Genomic DNA, 26,811 nt, shown 5'->3' on the forward strand with positions numbered 1-26,811 from the left:
AAATTTCTGTTCCTGGCTAACATAGATGTCAAAAATGCTGCAATTGTAGCATACTATGGAATACATCGATGATAAACCACTGATGCCCAAGAAAACCTTTAGCTCCTTTACAGTTGTAGGTGTAGGTCTTCTTTCAATAGCAGCAACCTTCCCTAGCTCAGGATTAATTCTATCCACGCTAAAATAAAATCCACTGAATATTGCCTGAATTGTAGCAAATTGGCATTTCTTAGCATTAAGTCAAAGTCCGTGTTTGTTGTAACTGCTTGTTCCAACCGATCCAAATGTGATTGGAATGTATCTGAGACTATACAAAGATCATCCAGTTGAGTGTCCCAAAACTAATGCCATCATTCGACAAACATTGCTGGGGCCCCTTCAACCCAAAGGGCATGCTGTTAAATTTGTACAAACCTGAAGGTGTCCAGAATGCTGTCTTTTTCTTATCCCTTTCTGCAATTGTCACCTAAAACTATCAACGTGCCAAGTCCAGAATGCTAAATATTTTGCTCCTGATAATGACTCAATCATCTCTTGAAGGTTCCCTGTTGGTACTGCCGTGTCTTTAGTTCTAGCATTTAACTGTCTATAGTCTATGCATAAACAAAGACTCCCGTCACTCTTTCTAGCTGAACATATAGGTGCCACATATCCAGAAGTAGATGGTTGAATGATCCCTCTCGCTGTAATCATCTCACCTCATCTTCAGCTTTCCATTTTGTAAGTAGATGTTGAGGGCAGCAGTCTCTACACTCAACGTCCACTAAATAACCTCCATTGCCTAGATAGGCAAACACGTCCCAATGATGTTTTAGAAGGTTCTCCAAATTGTTGTTTCTCATCAGAGTTCAATGACTCACTGAGATGTATTTCAACAATTGGGTTGTAAATGTTGGTACTCTTTCCAGCTGGTGTTCAATCCACCCCATCCAACACAGTTGCTTCTGTGAATTCCGCCAAACTCTGTCCTTTATGTATCACTACAGGTTCTGTGCAAACATTCATAATTCTCCCTGGAATATCTCTTTCTTTTCTTCCAACACAATAGGTAGCACATCCCAAAAGTCCTGAGCGTTCAGATAACTCATCTACTACTTCCGCAATTCCTGTCCACTTACTAGTAACATTGGAGTGTACATTTCCCCAAACCCTAGACGCTAACTTAGGTTACAAAGCGTTTATCCACCTTAAATCTAATTAGTCAGAGCCACGAGTGTGAGAGGGGGCTGGACACATTGACTGGCAGTTTGGATTGTCGACATCTGATAGCTATTTAATACTACTTGAAAGCACTATTTAATGCTACTTGAAAGCATGTACCTTTAGTACCATTTAATGTACATTTCAATACCAGTATCAGTCAGACATTTTAGTGCTGCTCATATGGTGCATTACCGAATCAACGCGCGTGCGTGCGTGTGTGTGTGAGTGTGTGCATGCACACGCGTGTTTGTGTGTGTGTGAGTGTGTGCATGCACACGCGTGTTTGTGTGTGTGTGTGTGTGTGTGTGTGTGTGTGTGTGTGTGTGTGTGTGTGTGTGTGTGTGTGTGTGTGTGTGTGTGTGTGTGTGTGTGTGTGTGTACATGCATGCATGCATGTGTATGTGTGTGTGTGTGTGTGTGTACATGCATGCATGCATGTGTATGTGTGTGTGTACATGCATGCATGCATGTGTATGTGTGTGTGTGTACATGCATGCATGCATGTGTGTGTGTGTGAGAGAGAGAGAGCGAGAGCTTGGTTTTGAAGGCTGCTGTTTTCTGTTCATCACAAAATGAACACGAAACATATTGGGACGCCAACCCAATTGACCCACGTCGTGCCATTAGCAGGGCCTTAACCCAGTATCCGGGGATTACCAACAAGGAGGTTGCATGACAAAATCCCCAAAATCCGTGAAGCAAGGCAAACAGCATCAGAGTTTGCTTTACACTGCAGCTCTGATGGTTGTGGTTTTACTGCTGTAAATCATGCTGGCCTTGTAAACCACCAGAGACAGAAACGTGGTCAGTCCCTGACTAGTCAATGTCAGTACTGTCACCAAACATTCCGCCAACAAGGCCTCCACAACCACGAGCATTTCTGCTGTCAGAGAACATCCACTCCTCCGATATAGCCTATGGTGACTTTGGCCTGCATCGCTTCTCATTGGAATGAACGCAGCGTGAAGTGAAGTGTGTGTGTGTGTGTGTGTGTGTGTGTGTGTGTGTGTGTGTGTGTGTGTGTGTGTGTGTGTGTGTGTGTTGGTGTACAAGTGTGTGTGTGTTGGTGTACAAGTGTGTGTGTGGGGGGGGGACAAAAAACAATTGGATTTCTGAGCAAACTTTGGATTTGATTGATAAGAAGCGCATTGCTCACACCCATTGGATGCATTCTCAGGATAAACAAGAATCACATGCTAAATATACTGAATTGCACAAAATGGTAAAAAACGCTGTAAGAAAAGACAGGCAGGAATGGCTAAATCGGGAAAGAGAAACTTAGAAACTGATTGTAAATAACACAAGCATGGCGAGTTCTTTAGGAAACTCAGGAAGTTTGATAAGGTGTCGGTGCAGCCCCTGATGTGATCTTAGATGAACATGGTCATAAATTGTTGACAACTGAAGATCAATTAGCTTGTTGGCAACGCCACTTTGAGTCAGTGTTGAATGTGACACGTCCAGTGACCTTGGACACTGCTGCTTCTCCTTGTTCAGTTCCTGGCCTTCCACTCAATAATGAAGAAATTATAGAGGGCATTAGAAAGTTGAAGAATGGTAAGGCAACAGGTCAGGACGGAAGAGCAGCAGAGTTTCTCAAAGCAGGACCACATAAACTTGTTTACTGGCTAATTGAGATTCATTTGATCTGGAAGACTGGTAAATTTCCTCAAGAATGGAAAGATTCAATTCTGATTCCACTATTAAAAAGAATGACCGTCTTGTATGTGATAACTATCGTGGGATATCATTACTCAGTATTCCTGGGAAAGTCCTTGCCAACGTTTTGTTAGGTTTAAGACCAGTGATAAAATCTTAGCTTTTGGAAGAGCAATGCAGTTTTGACCTCAAAAGGAAACAATTGACCAGATTTGGGCAATGCGACAAGTCATTAAGAAGGCTTTAGAGCACAGATCCAACTTACATATTTGTTTTGCTGACCTCTCAGAAGCATTCAACTCTGTACCAAGACACACTCTCATTAACACTCTCAAATATTCTGGTATAGAAGATGAAGTAGTTAGATTGATTGTTGATTTGCACGATAGTGTAGGTTGTGTTGTACGAAATAGGGGGAAATCTCATGAAGGTTTGAAGTAACCACAGGTGTCCGTCAAGTGTGTGTCTTGTCTCCAATCTTGTTCAATATGCTTATGGACAGAATAATGCGTGGGACTCTGGACAAGGTCAACGGTGGTAGCATTGAGATTTCTTACAGAACAGATGGTGGCCTATTCGGGAACTACTATCCAGTAAAACCTGAAAGGACACATAAGATGAAAGCTCCCATCTATGCTAATAATTTGGCTCTAATAGGTACATCAAATAGTGAGTTGCAACAAATGGTGGTTGCTTTCCATGATGCTTGGATGAAATGGGGTATGAGGATCAACACTGGAAAAACTAAAATCTTGAGCATTGGTGTTGAAGAAGCAAACATCTTGATAGCTGGTCGTGTTCTGGTGAATGTTTCTGAATTTTGACATCTGGGCAGCATTGTGACTAAGTCTGGGGATTGTCACACAGAGGTTGTTGAACGTATTCAGAAAGCTAGCAGGACACTTTTCTGGGAAACATAGAGTTTTCACAAACCAAGGATTTAGCAAGAACACAACTGCGAGTCACTAGATCACTAGTGATGCCGGCTTTATTATATGGTTGTGAGACTTGGGCAATCACCCAAGTAGATATTCGAAGACTGACCACTTTCATATGCGCTGTATTAGATCTATCTTGGATGTAACAAAACTGAACAAAATATAAGAAATACCATCAACTTGAAATGTGTCAAGGAAGAACCAATTGAACGTCAAATTCAACATCAAAGATTACAGTGGCTTGGTCACTTAAAATGGATAAACGTCTCTCGTTCACAAAGTTGTTGCTGAGAAGAAAGTTACATAATATGAAACATCCTCAGCATGGTCCAAAGAACAGGTGGGTTGATACTGCACGACGAGACCTGGTGAATTTTGACCTGTCACAAGCAAATGACCGCACTTCCTGATGAAAAATTCTTCTGTGATGCCAAAGCCCATAGTGGGTATTGGCAGAATTCCAGGAATTCCAGGCATGTGTGTGTGTCTCCACCTGAAACAAGTGAGACAAACGTGGTTGAAATAATGAGGTGACTGCCACAAGTGCATTGCTGTACCCTGTACATACCTTGCGACCCCTTTCTCACAGGAGGTGTATCAAAATCCTAGCACCACAGTACTGTAAAAGTGGAAATTTTCGCGTGGTTACAATTTCCGCTTTTTGCAGTTGACACATTTTCCGCAAATATAAACACCACACAAAATTTACAAACGTGTGGCCCGCCTCACGTGACATTGTATTGTATTCACTCTCTCGTTTCCGCTTGCGGTCAGCCCTCTTAGGGGACTTTCTGGAATCGACACACAATCGTTTGCTGCCTTAACTATCTTAGAAGGAAGACCGGGAACATCGTCAGAAGGTTGCGAAAGACACGGTCTTCTCTCTACCTACGATCCCCCGCTTTGCGTTAGCCTCGCCCCAGATGCAATGTGGATTGCAGCCCAATGCGCTGCCATCACTACCATGGGACTGCAATCCACACTGCATCTGAGGCTAGCTTTGTGTAGCCAATTCAGCAGCGCCATACGGTGTAGAACACATGATGGATGGAAACCACGTGACATGCATTAAACCGTGAAAATTTTACCCCGTGAAATGGTCCATGATGGAAAAAATGCAAAAATTTAAATCCGCAAAAATTTAAACGTTTACAGTAACTCCACAGTTAAAGCCATGACCGCCTACTTTGTTACATATGCTATTTTGCCGGCAGTCGCAGCTGATTGGACCATCTATATCATGAACTCATCGCATGTACTGTACAACAAACAAGAATATTCGAATAATCTCAAACTATACATAACACCAGCTGCCAACTGCTCCTTCCACCGACTGTAGGAGCCAGCGCTACTGCCCCTACAAATTTGTCTCAACTCCCGTTGCTGGCTAGGGTAGTGAACAGTATACTGTCGACTCAGTGCTCTCACCCAACAGCCGCTTCACTCCCTGTTGCCCTAGAGCCACCATTTAGACCAATTGGCACGGTATAGAAGTTACCCAAAGTCATCAAATCGCGGAAATTACATGAATCACTTTCTCATTTGTCATGCATATAATGAGTTCATGACGTCAATGATTATGGTCCAATCAACAGATTGCCGGCAAAATAACGTATGTAACAAAGTAGCCAATCATGGTTAAATAACCACTTTGTAGGGCAAATTGATTACTTGTACAGTGTACAGAGAAAAAGTCATTGTTTCCACTGTCTGTAAGATTTTACATTTCAAAAAATACTTATAGACAACTTCTGCACATTCAGATAACTGTCTAAACTAAAAGGAGCACTAAAGTGCTAAACCCTAGGCACCGAAAAATTCACCCCTTTCTAGTTTGGGGTACTTTGGTAGTAACCATGTTTGGTTAGAAGCACACGGGTGTGCCATAAAATTGTTTCTGTGTAATTAATTACGTCACAAACTAGAGTAATTGCGTCTTTATATCATGCGTGTGGTAGTTCATGTCTTCAGTGTTAGAGTGTTTATATTGGTTGGTTGCAATTTCCAGTAGAACGCCGAACGATCGACTTTAGCCTCAACAGTGAGGCACAGGTACGTACTCCAATCAAAACAAGACCAAACAGTTGCTGCACATGTACTGGCAAGCACCTACTGGCAAGCATGCACAAATTAGTACCACGTGCACGTCACCAGACCCATGCATTCCAATACTTGTTTAGACAGGTGGCGAGCCGCTGAGAAGGGACAGGCAGTCTTATCATCAAACGATAAATCACTTCAGTGAGGCTGCCTAACTAACTTGTGTCGTTTTGTCACAGGTACACCTATTGTCTGTTGCTATGACCTTCAACGTATGCTCAAAAGTCTCCTGTGTGACTACACGTATACTATATATATAATATGTCGAGATTACACAAGCTGCAACAAGCATATGTCAAGATTACACAAGCAATAACAGTGAATGCATGCCATGCATTCCAAAGTTGTTTACATGGTCGTTTCCGTCAAGTCATCAAGTCGTTTCCGTCGAGTTGTTTCTGTCGAGTTGTTTCTGTCGAGTCGGTTGCCATTTCCGGTAAGACGACTACAATAATTATCCTAGCACATGCAACCAGGGTTAAACATCTTAATGAATAGAGAAGCACTACAGTGCTAAACCCTCGGCGGGTGTACATGCACACCACATGCTAAGACATGTGTACAGTGTAGGCAAGGCAGCTGAAGATCAGGAAGCACAAACACTCATAAATTTGACACCACTGAACATCCCCCACGTGGTGGCTACACCTATCATATTTACACAGCTATCACCGTTTAACTGTAATCATTTAGGCCTACAGCTAAATAGGCACAAGTTGTCATAATGAGGTGACCCCAGATCAGCCAGAGCCAAAACAAAACACTAATGTGGGAGAACATGCATGTGCAAATGTAGAGTAGGCGTCTCTGTTCGCTCTGACTTCGATACTGTAACAAAAGAGACGCACTAGCGTACTTACAGGTCAGTCACTTCATCTGACAAACAGACCCGCTGTCACGGACAATGCACGTTCCCCTTCGCAAACTCCCGTGGGTTAACAAATTTTCTGTTGAAGACGACACTAGTGATTTTTACAACACCACGCCCACTCAGCCACACACACTGAAAATTCAAGCTGTCAGACTGCAGAATCACTATGCAGAAACACTGGAACAAGCAAAGTGTTACAAGTCAGGTACAGCTACACGTACCGCAAGCATGACGCCTGAATCAGCACTTTAGCTCTCTAGATGCCTGGTTGTTGGTGGGAAAACATGCACTTACAAATGTAGACTACAGGTGTTGTTTCTATGTGCTAAACTCGTAAAACAAAGGAATAAACACTATGTACAGGATGGACTCCCGATGGCTGAGTTCTCGTTAGCAGCTACCAAAAAGAGTGAGGTAGAGACTTAAAACGTTCACATATTGGTCAGTAATGACACCACTTCTCATCTATTGGTCGGAATAGCTTCGTTGCATCTGCGCTAATCGAGTATAAATACGGTTGATCGCACCCTTAGCCCGGATATCCAGGCCTTGGGTAACTAGAAAGACACTTGTTGTAAACAGACCAAATCATCAGGCCAGCACAATAAGCAGCTTTACTTGGAACTACAGAGAAACCTGTGAATTACAACAACTCAGTGGACTGCCCTGCCCCCAAATGTCCTCAATTCTGAGGTGGTTTCAATTGCCAGGTTGGCATTCATTGATGCTGCCATACATACATAGTTCCCATATGCAACACTGCGGCAATACTAATACACTAATGCAAAGAACCCTTATCTAATCAGTACATGAATAGATTATCAGTTGTAGCTGTGAGAGTGGACGCAAGTCACTTGAAACATGTGCTGACTACGCCCAACTCAGAGGCTTTTATGACAACTATTTACATTTCAAGTGGCAACTCAACTCTCCAAACTTTGTCTTTGAGTCTTTTTTGTTCTGCACTTTGCTCGCACACATGCTCAAACAGTACAGTACCGGTACACTGTACTGTAGACGTGCTAAAGGCTATGCGACAAGTTCAGATGTCACTGTTTTAGGCACATGCTTGCTAGCATGGTTTACATGCTTTGACACATGCTATGTCGCCATCACAGATGACCACAGGTAAAAATGCATCCTTGCGCTATAAAAACATGTCTACTATTTGTAATTGACAGGTGCCCACTTTGGTCAGGTTCAGAATGCATGTAAATGTATTGAATCTTCAAGGAAACATTGCCAACTGTCTGCAATGTAGAGGTGCCCACATTTATCAATTGGTCACAAACCCAGGTTCCACTTTATCAAAAAGACAAGAACCAATGCCTTACAACAAGTAATCAAATCTATCATTTCATTAAACAGTGCATGTTTGTTGATGTTAATGTGCCATACAAAACAAAGATATGCACATTTATATCAACATGAGGCACACTGAAAATAACAGACTAACTGTACCCACAATACACTCTGCAAGCTACCTTGATGCCACTAAGAACTTCATTGATAATTTTAATTCTCTTGTCTTTCAATCTCATTTGTTTTACCTAATAAAAGCAGTATTGTACACGAAAGGTTCACTCAAACAAATAAACTTGTAAAGTTACTTGCAACTTCCGTGTTATAAATGCCATTACAGCATTAACAGGTATCAGCAAAATCATGACACCAACACCAGCTAGTACAGATGGGCCCATAGTTTGCCAGAGAAAGAATACAGCCAATATAATTTGTAGTGGTGATGACCAAATCATGTGAAAATACATCATCAAGTCCATAAAACGCTGTGCATCCACTGCCATCAGATTAACAATTTCTCCAGTTGTCGAATCTTTTCTGGCATAGTTACTCAGCCTCATAGCCTAGAAACACACAATCATGACCTTCAAGACTACAGTGACAATTCAAAAATAAACCCCATGCACTTTGCATAGCTAAGCATCATGCCACTGGGAATTACCGAAACAGCGCCCAGCCAAAAGATCGCCCATGTTCTTATTTACAACCCATGGGCCGTTAATGAGAATCAAGATTGTGGTGCACAATTCAACCACGCATTCCGAGGTTGTAGTTTAGTAACGTGCGTTACTATATGCACTACAACGTACGTCACGGTATGGCAACCAGACAGCGGTCTTAGTGTGGAACAGAAGTTGAGCTTCATCAGAAGATTGCAAAAGAATTCGGAAACACCCGACAACAAGCGTAGAAGAGCAGTAGGATCTGGTCGTATTCCTAAGTTTGTAATAAAGACTAAGTATGCAGGATGGGCCTCACACTAGCCTACTCTGCGGTACATGTACTTAAGTTACTTTTTTGCCAATTTCCATAGTTTCCTATGAAGCGCCCAGGCGCTTATTGGGAACGGATTTCTTCCATAAAAATCCCTTTTCCATATTGCGGCCTTGGGCACTGTCTTGGAAATTCCCGGTAACAGTTAGACCAATCAACTGATAGTTTACAAACTTTTGTGTTAGACTAATAACATAAAGACAGTTGAGTCCATTTCTAATAATACCAAAGATTCATTCAATAATATTATGATGGCATACAGAGTTGAGTTTGCTTCAGACTCTTAGTAGCACGCACTTCTAACGCTTTGGACTCGTACCAATACAACATTAATACATCCTCCTCTACATTCCATACTACTGGACATATTGGCTGTCTATGGCCACAACGTGATTGTTATGCAATTTCCTTATCGCTAAACCTTCCTCATATTTTCTACCGTATAAGATGAATCATAGGCGGGAATCTACTTTGGCAGCTTGCTAAGAAATTGACGGAAAAAGCATATATAGGCGGATTTTAGTTTGGTGGTTAAACATTGTTTTTTGGTAATTGATATATATCTACGATATTCCCCACCCAGTAGTTAAGTGACAGCATCATGGAGGAGTTTGCGATTGACAGCTGCGTTCGTGACCATTATATTTCCCTAACTTACTGGTCTCCAACTTATTGTATTGTTGAAAAATTGGCGTGTCAGGGCAAAGAATATAACTCACATAACTCCTCCTACTTCATCGATAGCTTCATGGCCTCATTCTCATGTTTAACCTCCCTGCTAGACAGGGTAAGCACAACAGATGGCAATCAGTAATTACCATCTTTTGGCCTCACCCGCGTGATATACCCGCCACATTGCCTTGATGCCTGATGCACGTGAGTGATGACGTCACAATATCTCACAAAATGGCGGATTATATATTGGCACTCACTGGAAAATCCAAGAATCTGCCAAAGTAAATTCCTGCCAAAATTTCTTATGCGGCATTCTGCAAAAACCATATAACATCTGAAACTTTACAATTTGTCTGCATGACTACTGTACAGTTAAGTGTTCCCTTAATTAACTCATCATCTTCACACGTGTAGATTATGAAACAAAACAATATCCAACATCATATGCAACTATTCACTTTATGCATAGCAGTTTCAAATTAGATCTACTCTAAAGTCAATGAATGATAAAAACATATGGCATAGGCAAGAGTACGAAACTGCAACTGACAATTACAGGGAGCATGAACTAAACCTGACTTTGGACACTTCCATTGCCAATCAAAGCAATAATTACACAAACTGTCCATCTTCTAGTGAAACTGCTCCTTCCAAAGTTCCAAAATGTAGCATCATTCCTTTCTTGCCCACATTTTCAATTAATTACAAAAAGAATAACCACTCTACTTACGTGCAATTGTACCTACTTGCCGCATGTGCAGTGTAGGCCTGGAAACAGTCAACCACATTGTGGCAGGCTGTAGTGCTTTGACACCAATAGACTACACTGATCGACACAATCAGGTGGCATCCATCATTCACTGAAATGTTGGTCGCCATTTTGGGGTTCCAGTGAAGAGCAGATGGTACCGGCATCATCCTGATAGGCTTGTGGAGACGGATGACATTACTATGATGTGGGATACCACCATCCCCACTGCCAGAAGGATAAAAGCCAATTGTCCAGACATCTGTCTCAGAAATAGGAAGACAAACACTGGTATTCTTATTGATATCAGCTGTCCTGCTGATGGCAACATTGGCAAGAAACATGCTGAGAAGTTGGCAAAGTACAGCGACTTGCGAGTGGAGATAAGCCGCATGTGGCATTGTTGAACACTGGTGGTTTCGGTGGTCTTGGGAGCTTTGGGCACAGTGCACGCAGGTATTGCACGGTGGCTGGACATTATTCCAGGTCATCACAACCTGCAGCACTTACAGAAGACAGTGCTTCTGGGATCTACTCGGATCCTTCGTAAAGTCATGTCTTCTTTCTAGACAGCCGTGATGGTCTAAGTACTTCTGAAGCAGGGTTTGCTTCCGGTACCTGTAATAGACTTTACAAACCAGACTGATCTGGTTGAGCACGACACAATAATAATAATAATAATAATAATAATAATAATAATCTACAAGTACTTGGGTGTAGATGAGAGTAACAGTATTCAGCACAGCATGATGCGGGAGAGACTCCGTCGCGAGTACTTGCGCAGAGTGAAGGTGGTTCTCCGGACTGAGTTGTATGGTCGGAACAAAATTCTAGCCATCAATGGGTTTGCACTACCCGTTCTCACTTACGGTTTTGGCGTCATTCATTGGGGGTGCACGGACCTGCAGCAGCTCGATCGACGGACCAGAAAGCTTCTCTCTATGCACGGTGTCCACCATCCTGCTGCAGACGTTGACCGACTGTACGCTCCTTGCAGTGATGGGGGTAGGGGGTTACAACAGATTGAGTCGACATATCAATCTTGTATTGTAAGGCTGAACTGTTACCTTGCTGACAGTTCTGATCCTTTCATGCAGATGATACGGGAGTGTGACTCTGGAAAATCTTTACACTCGATCAAGCGCATGGCTTGTCGGTTTACTGCACAGCTGCGGAGGAGTCTTGCTTTGGACAACAAGTCGCAGAACTTACACAGGAATGCATCCATCTCGGTTGAAGGTGGCTTCGAGCAAGCGCCTAAAACAGATGCGAGACATTACCGTACGTGTTGCAGTTCTCTTCGTGTGCGATCCTGGAGCGGGAAGCCTATGCACGAGCAGTATCGTCGTCTCACTGAGCAACCGCCTGTGAACATGAAAGAGACCTACGGATGGCTAAAGGCAGCAAATCTTCCTGCTGCAACTGAGGGACTGGTTGTTGCTGCTCAAGACCAAGCTCTTCGGACTCGGTACTATGAGCGCAAGATTCTACATCGTGATGTCAGTCCTACTTGCCGCATGTGCAGTGTAGGCCTGGAAACAGTCGACCACATTGTGGCAGGCTGTAGTGCTTTGGCACCGACGGACTACACTGATCAACACAATCAGGTGGCATCCATCATTCACTGGGACGTTTGTCGCCATTTTGGGGTTCCAGTGGAGAGCAGATGGTACCGGCATCATCCTGATAGGCTTGTGGAGACGGATGACATTACTATGATGTGGGATACCACCATCCCCACTGCCAGGAAGATCAAAGCCAATCGTCCAGACATCTGTCTCAGAAATAGGAAGACAAACACTTGTCTTCTTATTGATGTCAGCTGTCCTGCTGATGGCAACATTGGCAAGAAACATGCTGAGAAGTTGGCGAAGTACAGCGACTTGCGAGTGGAGATAAGCCGCATGTGGCATTGTCGAACACTGGTGGTTCCGGTGGTCTTGGGAGCTTTGGGCACAGTGCACGCAGGTATTGCACGGTGGCTGGACATTATTCCAGGTCATCACAACCTGCAGCACTTACAGAAAACAGTGCTTCTGGGATCTACTCGGATCCTTCGTAAAGTCGTGTCTTCTTTCTAGACAGCCGTGATGGTCTAAGTACTTCTGAAGCAGGGTTTGCTTCCGGTACTTGTAATAGACTTTACAAACCAGACTGATCTGGTTGAGCACAACATAATAATAACAAACCAGACTGATCTGGTTGAGCACGACACATAACAATAATAAGCAACACACATATAGTCACCGCCGTGGCTTAGTGGTTAGCGACAATGGCTACCACTCCATGGTTTGGGGTTCAAACCCCAGTGACGACAGTAAATTATGAAACTTGTCTGTCTTTCTTGCTCATGTTTCTCCAGCTATCCATGAGACTATGACTCATTTCAGTCGTCGGGGAGTTTTTTCTGTGGTCTGGCAAATGGTCCTTTGACAATGACATTCAGTGCTTTCCTGGTAGTCATTGATATCCACTAGGCATGCTGTATCGAGTTTGCAGTCACTGTAATGCCTGCAATCTATATCGAATTGGCTAGTCATTGATCGCTGTGTGGACTACACAGAAACATGTACTCTGCTGGGCTCACCTGCCGGGTTGGTGGGATCCCACATGGGGGTAAAGACCCCAGTTGCCCATTATGGAGGAGGATAACGACACATGTCCCGGATATTGATAGAAGATGGACATCTAGCTGTATCTTTCGTCTCAGAGATAGCTGAGGAGCGCGTTCCTTGTCGGGAAACCAGGACAGGGCTAAAAAAGTCGGCTTCTGGAATCACTGGAGCTGTTCGGAAGACCAGGAATAGTTCCGGGCGTAGGGCGACTGGTCGAACCATCTCTCGTGCAGCGTCTGATTTGAATTTGGCTTCAAATCCCGCTGATGAGACTACTGTGATGCCCACCATTCCTAGCGAATCTTGTGTTTTGGCTAACAGGAGCGGCAATGCAACAAGACAACGGAAATGGATGCAACAAATGAATAGGAAAGTGATGTTTGTTATTACCACGTGCGGTTGTCATGCAAGTTCTCTGCTCTCAGAAAACCCATGCATCAGCTGTGGTGTGAGCAAAATCCTTCTCTGACTGACGTCTCTGAGCAGTGTTTGGTAGACCAGAAGCGATGTCTCCTAAGCTCATCTGCAAGATATAGTGGTGATAACCTATCCGTAGATGACACTTTGGATTCAGACTGATCTGGTTGAGCACGATAATATATTATAAGGGAACTGAAATCTCTTGGACCTGATCAGGTTTACGGTCTCTGGGTCAAGCACATCATGTGTCTTCACGGTGACTTGATTCATAACTACAATCTCCTGTTTCAGGACCCAGAATCTGTGCCGACTAGTTAGAGGAAGCAACCACCCTGATACCTAAGAATGACAAGACTGACCAGGTCAAAGATTACCGGCCTATCACGTGTCTATCTGTCTTCTACAAGACCCTCACATCAGTCGTCAGACAGAAGATTGCAAGGCATTTAGTTCAGGAAAACCTCATGGCATCAAAGCAGAAGGTTGTCAGCAAAGTTCTTTTGTGCAAAGGATCAGCTGTTGATTAACAAACTGCTTACCGAGGACTGTAGGACCAGGCACAGGAGCTTGAGCATGGCTGGGGTGGACTACCAGAAAGCCTATGACAGCATGCCACACAGCTGTTTACTCAGCTGTCTTCAGCTGCATTAGATTAGTCCAGAGTTGCGCAGATTCCTGTCATGTGTGATGAAGAGTTGAAAGACATCGATGGTACTTTCCCACGAGAACGGTGCCATCAAGGATCAGACAAGGCATTATCTAAAGTGATTCTCCATCTCCTCTTCTCTTCTATATGGCTCTTAATCCTCTCAGAGTGGAGTTACGCAGAACTGGTTACAGCTACTGGATGAGCACTGGGCGTAGTAAGACTGCCAAACTTCAGCTTGTCAGTCATCTACTTTACATGGATCATCTGAAGTCGTATGCCAGAAATCCTGATCATCTCAAAGGCACACAGTTCATACATTCTCTGATGACCCAGATGAAGTTTGATCTGGACAAGTGTGCTATCGCACACTTTGCCAACGGCAAGCTCTCTGGACACAATTCTGGGGTAACGGTAGGAAAATTGAACACAATCAACTGTCTAGAACTGAGTCAAATCTACAAGTATTGGGTGTGGACGAGAGTAACGGTATCCAGCAAGCACAGCACTATGTGGGAGACGCTCCGTCGTGAGTACTTTCGTAAAGTAAAGATGGTTCTCCAGACTAAGTTGTATGGTTGGAACAAGATTCTGGCCATCAACGAATTTGCACTGCATGTTCTCACTTAAGGTTTTGGTCTCATTCACTGGAGGACCACAGGCCTGCAGCAGCTTGATCGACGGACCAGGAAACTTCTCTCTATGCTCGGTGTCTACCATACTGCACCAGACGTTGACCGGCTGTATGCTCTGTGCAATGAAGGCAGTCGAAGGTTACGACAGATCGAGTCAAAGAGTCAGTCTTTTATTGTGGCGATGGACTGTTCCTTCCTAGCAGCTCTGATGTCTTCATGCCAATGGTACAGGAGTGTGATACTGGGAGGTCCTCTCATTCAATCCAATGCATGGCCCGTCAGTTTACTGCACAGCTGCAGGGGAGTCTCTCTAAAAACAACAAGTCGCAGAACCTGCATGGAAGTGGGACAGTCTTGTCTCATGGTGTTTTCGAGCAAGCACTTCAAAAAGATGCAAACAATTCCGTATGTGCAGCAGTTCTCTTTGTGTACAGTCCTGGAGCAGAAAACCTATGCATGTCAGTATTGCCACCTCACTGAGAAACCACCTGTAGACATGAAAGAGACCTGCAGATGACTGAAATCATCAAATCTTTGTGCTGCAACTGAGGGACTGGTTTTGCTGCTCAAGACCAAGCTCTTCGGACTCGGTATTATGAGCGTAACATTCTGCATCAAAATGTCAGTCCCACTTGCCACTTGTGCAATGTAGGACTAGAAACAGTTGACCACATTGTGGCAGGCTTTAGTGCTTTGGCACCGATGGACTACACTGATCGACATAATCAGGTGACCTCCTTATCCACTGGGATATTTGTTGTCATTTTGGGGTTCCAGTGAAGAGCAGATGGTACCAGCATCATCCAGATAGGCTTGTGGAAACAGACGACATCACTATGATGTGGAATACAACCATTCCTACTGTTAGGAAGATCGGTGCCAATTGTCCTGACATCTGTTTCAGAAATAAAAAGACAAACAGTTGTCTTGTTATTGATATCAGCTGTCCTGCTGATGGTAACGTCGCCAAGAAACAGGCTGAGAAGTTGACAAAATACAGTAACTTGCAAGTGGAGGTAAGTCGCGTGTGGCAGTGTTGGACAATGGGTTGTTCCAGTGGTGTGGGGAGCATTGGGTACATTGCACGCAGATATTGCACTGTGGCTGGACATTATTCCAGGTCATCACAACCTGCAGCACTTACAGAAAGCAGTGCTTCTTGGATCCAGTCAGATCCTACGTAAACTCAGGTCTTCTGTCTAGACAGCTAGCCATGATGGTCTAAGCACCTCTGAGGCAGAGTTGCCTCCAGTGCTTACAAGGGACCTTATGAACCAGACTGATCTGGTTGAGCACGACATAATATATAGCCTAGTAGTTAGAGTTCTGGTTCTCTAACCATGATGGCCTGGGTTCAATCCCGGGTGGCGACAACAATATAATAAAACAAGTCTGTTGGTTCTTTCCTACTGTCCAGTTGGCTATGTCTGTGAGAGTAGACTTGTTTCGGTCGATAAGGTTTCTGTGATCTGGCTTGAGGATCGTTGGCAATAAGGATCAGTGCTTCCCTGGTAGTCATTGATATCTACTGGGTGTGCTGTTCAGAGCTGGCAAAATCCTTGTAGCACATGCAATCAATAATCGATAAGCCAGTTACTACTAGCACCGTATGAATTACATGGAAACATGTACCTCTCTGGGACTTACCTGCCAGGTTGGTGGAAGCCCAGTTGAGGGTAAAGACCCACTTAGCCCACGTAGAGAGTAATGACGACATAATAAATTAATAACTAATGCCGGGATGTTGGATGGCGGTTGAATTTGCTCTACCGTTTATGCGGCTTCTTGGTTGCAAATTTACTGTCAACTTGTTTCTGTCACCTTTCGCACTTGGGAGTCACTAGACTGCAACATGAACAAATGTTGCTCGTACAACGGGCCGGGTCATTGTGCCAGATATAAATGTGCTAAACGTGAAGTCGCTTGTACCAACTGTAACACACTTCTTCACGGTCACTGTTCCAATTGGAAAGTATCTCGCCACCAAAAAGTAAATCAGACAACAGGGTGGTGTTGCCAGAAAGCTAGGAAGTGCAACAACATCATCAACGCCAATCTCAATCTTCAGACAATAGATCTTCCAAAAAACTCTTCTCAAATGGTACAGCAGAATCTCATGTCCATGCATTCACAAAGGGAACTAAAAGAATGCGGAAACTCAACTCCCAAATATTGCAATTCTAAAAACTTGCCACTGTCAATCAGCAAGGACAATGAAAAAGAGATTCATTACACTTCTACTTCTCTGCAGCAAATGAGCAAACAGTTGAGTCAAAATGAGAAATCTGATGAGCCTGTATATCAGCTTCCTTCTTTCAAACCAGTGTCACCACCTAACTTTTCTTGGGGAACTTTAGATGGAGCCCACTTCTCTGAGCTAATTACTCAAGCATATCAGAAGGTAGTTCATTGGAGAAGACACTCTTTCCAGTGCCATAGAGCACTGCTGGGAAATGGTCTGTCTCTGAGTTCGCCAGATTATTCCAAGTGTATGCAAAAGACTCCAGCTTAGAATCTGTTGCTATCACAGCTGCAATGGAGATGCCATGTTTACTATTACAAAGGCCAAACAAGACATCGAAGTCTCAACAACATGTTACTTGTCCTTGTCGACGAATGAAGTCATGGAAAGAAGGTGATATTCTTGGTTTGCTTTTAGAAGCTAGAACCATTCAATCACATTTGAGCAGCCCAGCACATGGTGGTCATTTTGGGTCAAGAACTGATGTTTTCCATGAGTTTGCAAATGGTATGAAGAGAGGTGATAGCAAAGCAACACAGCGATTTCTTTCTGGATGAATCCAGTTGTGGTGTTTTACCGCTGGATCAATGTGCTGAGAATAGTTCACGTAACAAGATGAGAGACATATTACAAGAAAAACATCCAGAAGCTGCACCTTTGCACTCAAATATATTACTACATCCTGATCTTCAAGCTCCTCCTGCTCATGCAGTCCTATTCAATCAGATTGACGGTATTGAAATACAAAGAATGGCTTTGAGATGCAGGGGTGCAGCTGGCCCTTCTGGCTTAAACGCTGCTGATCGGAGGAGTCTTTGTACCAAGTTTCAAGGCCCTTCCATGGACCTCTGCAATTCCTTGGCTTCTCTACCTCGCAGAATATCAACAGAATTTGTTGATCCAAATGGTGTGGCCAGTCTGATGAACTGTAGGCTGATCCCACTTGACAAAAATCCTGGAATTCAGCTGATTGGCATATGTAAAACAATAAGTCAAATAAGAAACAGTAAGAACGTTATCAAATCCAATACTAGTCCTACCCCGCCCTATAGGCAGTAGCAATCTATCTTTGCACGTTTATACCTATTTGCCAAGCTATCTCAGACTCTTCCCACCTACAAATAACGTCATGCATGATCTGTTCTGAATGACGCCACTTCCGAGAAGATGCACCTTCCATAACACATAGAGGCATGCATGCATGCAAAAGTGGCCCAGTGAGCCGGCTTAAACTCTGACTGCAATGGGTGCATCTTGCAATCTACTATACCAGTTGGGAATTAGAGAATTGATGGCATGCCTGGCGATCGCATGTCACATCTGCATACTCAACTAATTGAACAAACAAACTCCAACGCATCTCATTTCAGGCTGACAAAGTCTCATTTCTGGCAGTCGGAGTCAGTCTAGGCAAAATCCGACTTGACAGTTTGTCTCAGACAGCCGAACTCAACCCGGCCACAGCGTTTCGCGACGATTCGAGAATGGCGTCATGTCAGTTGGCACGTTACAAACATGTGGACAAACATCCAGACGGAAGCAGGGGTTGGCGTATGATAGTATAGGATTCTGATTGTGGCTGGACCATTACAGCTTTGTGTTGGGCAGATGGCTGTGAATCGGCCATTCATGCAATGCATAGCCTCTTTGATGATCCACAGACAGAAGCAATTCTACTTGCAGATGCTTCCGATGCATTCAATAACCTAAATTGCCAAGTGTCTTTAGCAAATATTTCTGTTAATTGCCCTGCCATTCTACCCACTCTAGCCGATATGTATATACAACTAACGTCACTATTTGTGGGTGGTGAGGTTCTCCTGTCCAGTGGAGGAACTACACAGAGGGACCCATTGGCCATGCCAATGTATGCCTTGGCTATAGTTCCTCTTCTTACCAAGGCTGGAACAGAGGGAATCACAAGTCTGGTATGCTGATGATGCGGCAGCTGCTGGCAATCTGATCCATTGCTACAATGGTAGAACAATCTCAACAAGTTTGGACCTTCTTTTGGTTATCTACCAAATGCAGTGAAATCTTGGTTAATAGCTGAGGTTGCTGGAGCTTGTTTTGCACATACAGATGTTTCCATTACCACTGAAGGCAGGCAGTATTAGGAGCAGCTCTGGGAATAAACGATTATAGCAACAATTTCTCCCAGAAGAAAGTTGAAAGTAGGGAAGAGAAATTGAGAATCTATCTGCTATTGGCAGGACACAGCCACATGCCGCATACTCAGCTTTCATTCATGGGGTGATCAGCAAGTGGACATTCACAACCACGATCAATGACAACCTGAAGCCATTCCTGAAACCTTTGGAAAAGGCAGTCGACTCCAAGTTAATTTCAGCACTAACTGGGCACTTAACACTTGGACAAATGATGAGAAAAGTGTTTGCACTACCTTGTTGCCATGGGGTCTAGATATCATCCATCCCACTTCTTTGGCAAAGGAATTTGCATCTTCTGTGAAAGTATCGGAGCCCCTCATCAAGCTCATACTTCAACAACAAATGCATATAAATGATGAGATATTGAAGCAGCAGATATCATTAAAGCTGTGCTGAAACGTGAGAAACATCATGCTATGGATGCCACTGCCGAGGACATCATTGGAAATCTTAATGGCGATCTCAAGCGTACAGTTGATCCTGCAAAAGAAAAGGAGCTTCAACATGGTTAACAGTCCTACCCATAGAAGAACATAGAAGAACATGGCTTTTTCTCTCGCAAAATATGAATGATGCCATGTGTCCGCACTATGGTTGGCAACCAGCATCGTTGCCTGATTTGTGTGCATGCGGAAACCACTTTTCTGTTAAACACTCATTATCTTGCCCTACTGGTGGATTTCAGCCAATGAGACATAATGAGATAAGAGATACTATCATCATGTTGGATGATGTCTGTCATGACGAGCAAAAAGAACCAACCTTACAGCACTTGACTGGAGTACTACCTCAGCGAACCAACACATCTGATGATGAAGCTAGACCAGATATCTCAATGTGTGGTGTTGGGGTGGTCGATTTCAAAAGACTTCCCTAGATGCCAGAGTCTTTAATGCTCATTCTCCATCATACAGAACATCTTCAATATCATCTTGTCTCAAAAAACAAGAACGGGAGAAGAAACAAAAATACAAAGCACATACTAATTAATAGAGTTGAGCATGCATCTTTCACACCCGTGATATTCTCATGCACTGGTAATACCAGCAAAAACTAACTTCAACATTCCTGAAGAGACTGTCATCACTGATCTCTGAGAAGCATGACATGGCATACAGTGTAACAATGTGTTGGATCAGATGCCGACTGAGTCTTGCTCTTATTCGATCGGCCATCATGTGCCTCAGGGGGTGCAGAAGAAGAAACAAACGTTAACAACATCACCAGAAGTCTTCTCTTGGCTGCTGCCAAGAGTCGACTGAAAGGCATAGCATGAACAGAATTGATATGTTTTAAGCAAATATCATGTACAGCTGAATTTGTTATTTGACTCTAGCTTGTTTCTAAGCAACTTTCTGCTGTATGTAAAGGTTTTTCTGATTAGTCTGGCAACAATTCAATATTACTAAGTACACAAAAAAACATAACAATAACAATATCAGCAAGTGCTAATTTGGTCATTTTATAGTACATGATAATATAAACAACCAAATCATCCATCAGTTCTTTATTTACAAAAAAAACTACATACAACAATATGACAGAGTTGTTACCTTTCTAAAGACAGCACTAATGATAGATGTTCTAAGACGCATGCCCAGTTTGTTTTGACGAATAAAGTACTGATGTAACAATACTGACTGCAGCTCCGCAACAATAAATAACAACACAGCATAAACGTAACCTCTCCACACAGGAATCGTCTTGTCAGAAGTAAAGTGAATCATGAGCCTAAACAATTCAACAAGAATTCAAATAAAGGTACAAAAGAAATCTTCTGCTTTACCTCCAAAGAAAGAGATAGCATGCACAATAAGTTTTTCAGTGTGAATAATACGTATCTTTCTTTTAAGATCAAATGCATGTACACAGTATTATTATGGCTAGAAAAATGTGTATTTTTCAACACATGTACAAAACAGGCATGTAAGTAATAGCAACTTTAACACCAAAACAGAACACTATTATGTAGAATTCTCACTATTGTGATTACATTAGGCCACAATAATAAAGTCAGATTGGGTTTTATGCCTGCCTAAAACTTTTTCTTGCCCAGGCCCAGTGCAACAATAGTTAGAGATGGCAGTAGCCACTGACTAGGTGGCAGTGAGTGTGTCTGCATCAGAGGGCCTAGTGTGTTGTGCAAATGAACAAGAGCAGCATTTGCCTTCTAAACCCACACTTGGTAATATTCTGGTTGTATGCGGAACTAGCCATAGTCACATACTTGACATAAGGACAGTAGGGGCAGAAGAAACAAGACATCGCAATGACTGATGTTGATGTGCGTTGTGTTTTCAAATAGTTTAGGATGCTGCTGTGTATGCACTGCCCCAAGGTGGGAAGAACTATTAGAGGTAACTTCCAATGATAAACAGTCATAACGTGGCATAGTATGTTTGTATCCATACGTATGTCCACATGCCACAGTAACGGTTTACAACTGTTGCATGGTTCCTTCTACCATTTTGAAAAAAACAGTTGAATAAAACAAGCCACTTGCCCGCCTGTCACATTTTCTGAGAAAAATGCCACTCTGACAAATTTTTAATGTGGCCTTGTTTGTCTTTAGCTATTTGACTCACCTGAATAAATCATACTAGTGCCCCATCAACATTTACTGCATACATAAAATTAAAAATAAACAGAAAACCAATATAAAATGCCTACCACTGATATTCCAGTAACCAATTCACTAAGCATTTAGCACAAGCAAAATTAGCCCAATAGCTGCAATTACGGTAGATCTAATCTGAACTGCATTTGTACTCTTATCTTAAAGGAGCATTCCAAAGATATGTGCTAGCTGCTGGCTCCGCCTTTGCTCGCTAATGGGAAATCCATACTAACCCAGTTGGATATCCGGGCGCTATCTCAAAGCACACCCCACAGGTGTACGATAAAAACGTTTAAAAACTTAAAACTGACACGGGCCGTTTCAAGAAATTTTTCTCCAAATGAAGCATTATTTTTGCAAGCCATCAGATCACATGAGCCTTACTAAAAACTGCTGTGCTACTTTCAGACTGTCTACAGACTGACCTTTTCGTGCGATCTATTTCCATCCAGCAACATTCGAGAAAATTGGCGTTTTGTGAGATTCTTTGGCGTTAAAGGCAGTGGACGCTGTCATCGATTGTGTTCTAACAGTTTACAAAGCACTCATCTGTACGCAGAAACATTTTCCGCGAACTCCCTCAATCACTGGACCTCGCTATTTTGGCTGTGCACTACGCTGTGCACTACGCTGCGCACTAAAGCTGCGCAGTTCTCCGGAGTGTTCCTTTAATTAAATACACTTGCATCCTGTTAATGAAAGTTCTGAGTTCAAGACAGCATTACTTGAAACCATAAAGACAATAATAAAGGAAATGCCAATAAAATACAAGTAGCATTCTGATAGTAAATTTCAGTAGTAACTGCCCTGATTCTAGCACATTTCTTTGTTAACTCAATATAGCCATTTCTGGACAGAGCTTCCAACTTGAAGGTGTGTCATCGGGAGCAATGATGATACATGTATAAATATCATACTGTATTTCCGCACACTACTTGCATGCAGCAAAAGTGAGGTTTACCAGGAAGTGCCTTGTCCAAGTCTGGTGACTATACCGCATTCTGGTATAGGGCGGGAAAAGAGAGAGGACATAACTACACACGTGCCGTAGGTCAATTAGAATGGAGACGTTGACATTGCGTTTGTGGAAAATCGGACTTCTACTGAAAACACACAAAAACAACATGACAGAGACTGTAGAGCAAGTTCACGGCTAGCCAGGAAGTCCTACACCATCGAGAAGCTCTTGGTAATATGTAAGTACCAGTACATGTATGATCAGTCAGGTGGAAACAAGGCCAGAGCTGCTTGGGAATGGGGAGTGTCCCAGCAGTTTATGTATTTTATTGCCCAATAGAGAACAGCTGCAGCATACCTGAGTACAGTCTTCGATAAGATTGATCATATTACCTCACTTTCTTCGGCATGCTGGTATACAGTATGGTAGACCCCAGCCTAAACCAGCATGCAGCTAAATGTGTGGAAATACAGTACTTTTTGCACATGTATCATCTGTAATGTCATGGCTCTTCTCCACACAGTTTTGAATCTCAATGTGACAATGCTGAAGATATTTCTAAGTTTGGAAAACTCTACTGAACTTTATTCAGACTTAAGCCTGGTTCATAATATTGACACCGACGTCGACGTCAACTCGGTGTAGTGATGTCCACCTGGATGTCAAATTGTGAACAACGACAAAGTGGCACGGTGTCAGCGCGGCATCATGACACTGGAATAGAGTAAAGTTCTATTCCAGCGTCAAAAACCGGAAGTGGTCAGCGTCAAATGTAACCACGTGGGCATTTTTAGCGAATCAGCAGAGCTGTAAGCATCCAGGATCTAGAATGGAAGAACGTTGATTGACGCCGCAAGAGAAGCAGCAAGAGAAGATCATAAATGGAATCGTTGTCCATGATTAGACACGTGTGCGCGATCTGACTCGAGACTCGAGACCAACCTTGACGCACGCAACCTAGTGACATCAAGATATTGTGAACAGGATGACGCTAACGTCGGCGTCACAACGCCGAGTTGATGACGACCTTTGGCGTTGACGTCGACGTCGGCTTCAATATTGTGAACTAGGCTTTAGAGACAAGCAACAGATATGTGTGCATTTGCTAGACTTGGACTGCTGGATGGAAGGATTATGTAATCAATGCTCAATCAGCTGCTGTTTCAGTAGATATTAGTTCATAAGACAAAGTGACATACAAGGACACATCACATTTGCAAACTTTGTTCTTGTTGTTAGAACCAAAGACAATAACGTATGACAACAACCATGAGAAAGTAAGCTAGTCATATGTCATCAGTGTTCCAGGTGACACCTCCCTAAGTTGGAAGGTCAATTTCCCTGTCCAGAAAGAGGCTTGTTAAAACTACTAACAGAATGAAAAGGGGGCGAGACACATTGACTGGCACGTAGGATTGTCAACATCGAATAGCTATTCGATACCTCTTAAAAGCGTACAAAGACATCATCACACATCAACTGGCATGGTAATAACACTAGCAATAACAATGAGTGCATGCGCTGTATTCCAGTTGTCCGTTGGTCCACAGAGGCACTTCTGTAACCCTAGCACATGTGCACCTAGGGTTAATCAGAGCAGTTAGTACTATCATTAAAATGTCTCTTGTACTCTTGGAGAGTTCTACTTTAATTAATGACTCGTATTCAACAATAAAATTTGGCTAGCCACCATTACATAGATGAAGACAATGGATATCAAGCACCAGATAACTCAGCTGCATATTGAAATTAACTAAACTAATGACAGGTTACTTCAAAACAGAGACAGCTTAAAACTTTCCCTCTTAGCCATCAGCGACACTGTCAAGATTTTAGCCTTGGATACCTAGCGTCTGAACGGCCCGTAAACTTGAATTTAGATAGAAATTTTCAAGTTCTCCAAAACGAGGAATCGTTGGCAAGTGCGATTTCACCCATAGTTATATTGTGTTATCTGCCACATTTTGGCAATACATTGACTTTTGTCGTGCTTTGAGTGCCTGATTGCCGATATTGTCGTACTTGACTAGGTCATTTGTGCATCGATTTGATACGTCGTAGAAGTTTTGCAAATATAGAGCAAGTATAGCATTTGTTTTTTCGACTTCGAACGGTTCCTTTCTATAGCAAAAAAGGGCCTTTACAAGCCACACGTGATGGACAAGAATCCCGGAAGTTGTCACCAATAACATCGATATCTCAGAAGAGAAGGCACGAAGGTGCACGTCAAGGGGCAGGACGTCATTGCAAGTGCACGGCAAGTGTTATGAAGACCATTCTAGTACGTGTTCTATTCACGAAATGCCATTACGCTGTCCTAGGAGTCCCAATGTAGGTTTCCGTGAAGTGTGACATGCCTAGAGCGCACAAGCATGCGCACAAATCTTAACAGTGTCGCTTTAACATACGCCAACTACAACATATTGCAATAAATACCTATTCCATCCACAGCAAATATGAATTACACCTAATGTGACACATCTCACTTTAGAAGCTGAGGACTGACAAAAGAGAGAACATCTTGACAAAACTTGAAAAATCCAGCAACAAACAACACTTTGCCAAATGCCTTAAACAATGCTTTAGTCAGTGATGGTTTGGCCATCTTCCTTTCATGCAATGGTGCAATGCTTCTTTCCTCAACAGATTCTTCAGATGAAGTTGCACTCACATTCAAAGATGTATACTTACGATGAAACTGAGCCATTACTGCATTCTTTCTGCTAAAAACACAAAAACTATTACAAATCTTCATTTTAATTTTTTTACTTTTAAGTTGACACAAAAGGAATCACTAGCATGGAAGTGCAATGGCTTTCCCAATCAGCACATACATTCCTATATACCCATTGCTTACATGCAAACGCCGTTTCATAAAACTACGCCCAAAATTAGCCAACTAAAAACATAATCTTGATGAAAATACATTCCAAGTAGCATTTGTTTCAACAAGATGGCAGCTGTTATGCAGTAAGCATGCGCATTAGATAGAGTAAACGTGAGAGTGGCACATGCGTGTTCTGGGTTGTGTTTTGGCGGATAAATAGATCTGTTGAGTTCCAGTCCGGGTACGTTATCTGAGAACTGGCAATAAAAATCTGATCGACTACCGGTTCCAGAGGAAACGTGTGCAAGATATAAAGTGCTTGGTACGTGCCAGGGTAAGTCTGGTACACACTTTTGTCAGTTAGCACCCTCAAAAAAGATGCTAGCAAAACAAGTGCATCAGGACGTAATGAGAACTGAGGCAAAGCATTTCAGGTCCACATGGCCAAAGAAACAGAGCCGCATCCACGAGCTGATCACAAGGCAATCACGGCTGAATCACATGAAACGCAGTCGTCTATGCCCCTGATGATGGTAAGCAAGTTATCTAAGTATGTAACAAATGCTGGCTGAAAAAATTACGTCAAACAATTAGAGTTTTCCTTTAAGGGAAATGGAATAACGGATACGCAGCGTAAGAAGGCTATTTTCATGGCCAACATATCCACAGAAACGTATCAGATTATCAAAGATTTGGTGGCGATGTCCAAGCTAAGTGATATCCAAGTGACTTACGAATGAGTGGTAAGTGTAATGAAAAATCATGCCAAGTCAGAACGCCCAGCACTTGTCAGTCGATACAAATTTGATAACAGAGTCCCACAACAGCAAGAATCTTTAGCCAATTATGTCAAATCTCTAAAGCATCTGGCTAATAAATACAAGTTTTCTGATGAGATGAGGAATGAACTTAGCGATCGTTTCATTGCAGGCATTTGAGATGACCAAATTCTCCACTTGCTACTGACTGAAAAATTGGCGGACTTCACCTTTGACAAAGCTATTCAGAAGTGTACAGTCATTGAGCAGGCTTCCAAAGACATTGATACTCTACGAGGGGAAGAAAACACAGCGACAACTGTCACCGAATTATGCCCACTAAACAATGCTCAAGTCTGTCCAGTAGTTCTCAAGCGGAAGCGTACCGATGTGTGAGTAACCACCTACCTCAGAAATGTCTTTTCAAGGCAGC

The 26,811-nt window shown here is 42.9% G+C and overlaps 2 protein-coding genes across 2 annotated transcripts in view; both read right to left on the reverse strand.

Moving 5' to 3' along the window:
• Nucleotides 1-10,057, reverse strand: part of LOC134177019 (multidrug resistance-associated protein 1-like) — a 17,108-nt gene extending 7,051 nt beyond the window's left edge. The window contains exons 1-3 of the mRNA XM_062643718.1: nt 9,999-10,057; nt 8,382-8,636; nt 8,256-8,321 (exon numbers count right to left, since the gene is read on the reverse strand). Coding sequence (XP_062499702.1) covers nt 8,256-8,321; nt 8,382-8,633 — 318 coding nt within the window. The 5' untranslated portion in view covers nt 8,634-8,636; nt 9,999-10,057. The remainder of the gene's footprint in view (nt 1-8,255; nt 8,322-8,381; nt 8,637-9,998) is intronic.
• A 10,552-nt stretch (nt 10,058-20,609) lies between these two features.
• On the reverse strand, nt 20,610-25,510 carry LOC134177535 (multidrug resistance-associated protein 1-like). Its single transcript, XM_062644320.1, has 2 exons — nt 25,280-25,510; nt 20,610-20,949 (listed from the first exon to the last, which is right to left on the reverse strand). The coding sequence occupies exons 1-2, from the start codon at nt 25,498-25,500 to the stop codon at nt 20,742-20,744; spliced, it is 429 nt and encodes a 142-aa protein (XP_062500304.1). The 5' UTR covers nt 25,501-25,510; the 3' UTR covers nt 20,610-20,741.
• Nucleotides 25,511-26,811: the final 1,301 nt, after the last annotated feature.

Source organism: Corticium candelabrum, chromosome 3 (assembly GCF_963422355.1).
Source record: "Corticium candelabrum chromosome 3, ooCorCand1.1, whole genome shotgun sequence".
Lineage (NCBI taxonomy): Eukaryota > Metazoa > Porifera > Homoscleromorpha > Homosclerophorida > Plakinidae > Corticium > Corticium candelabrum.

What these genes read in the sequence shown, in the direction of transcription:
- LOC134177535 (XM_062644320.1), bottom strand. Translation starts at nt 25,500, where the DNA reads ATGGCTCAGTTTCATCGTAAGTATACATCTTTGAATGTGAGTGCAACT. An exon ending in GTCAGTCCTCAGCTTCTAAA is followed by an intron (nt 20,950 to 25,279) that starts GTGAGATGTGTC and finishes TGAATTGTTTAG; the next exon opens with GCTCATGATTCACTTTACTT.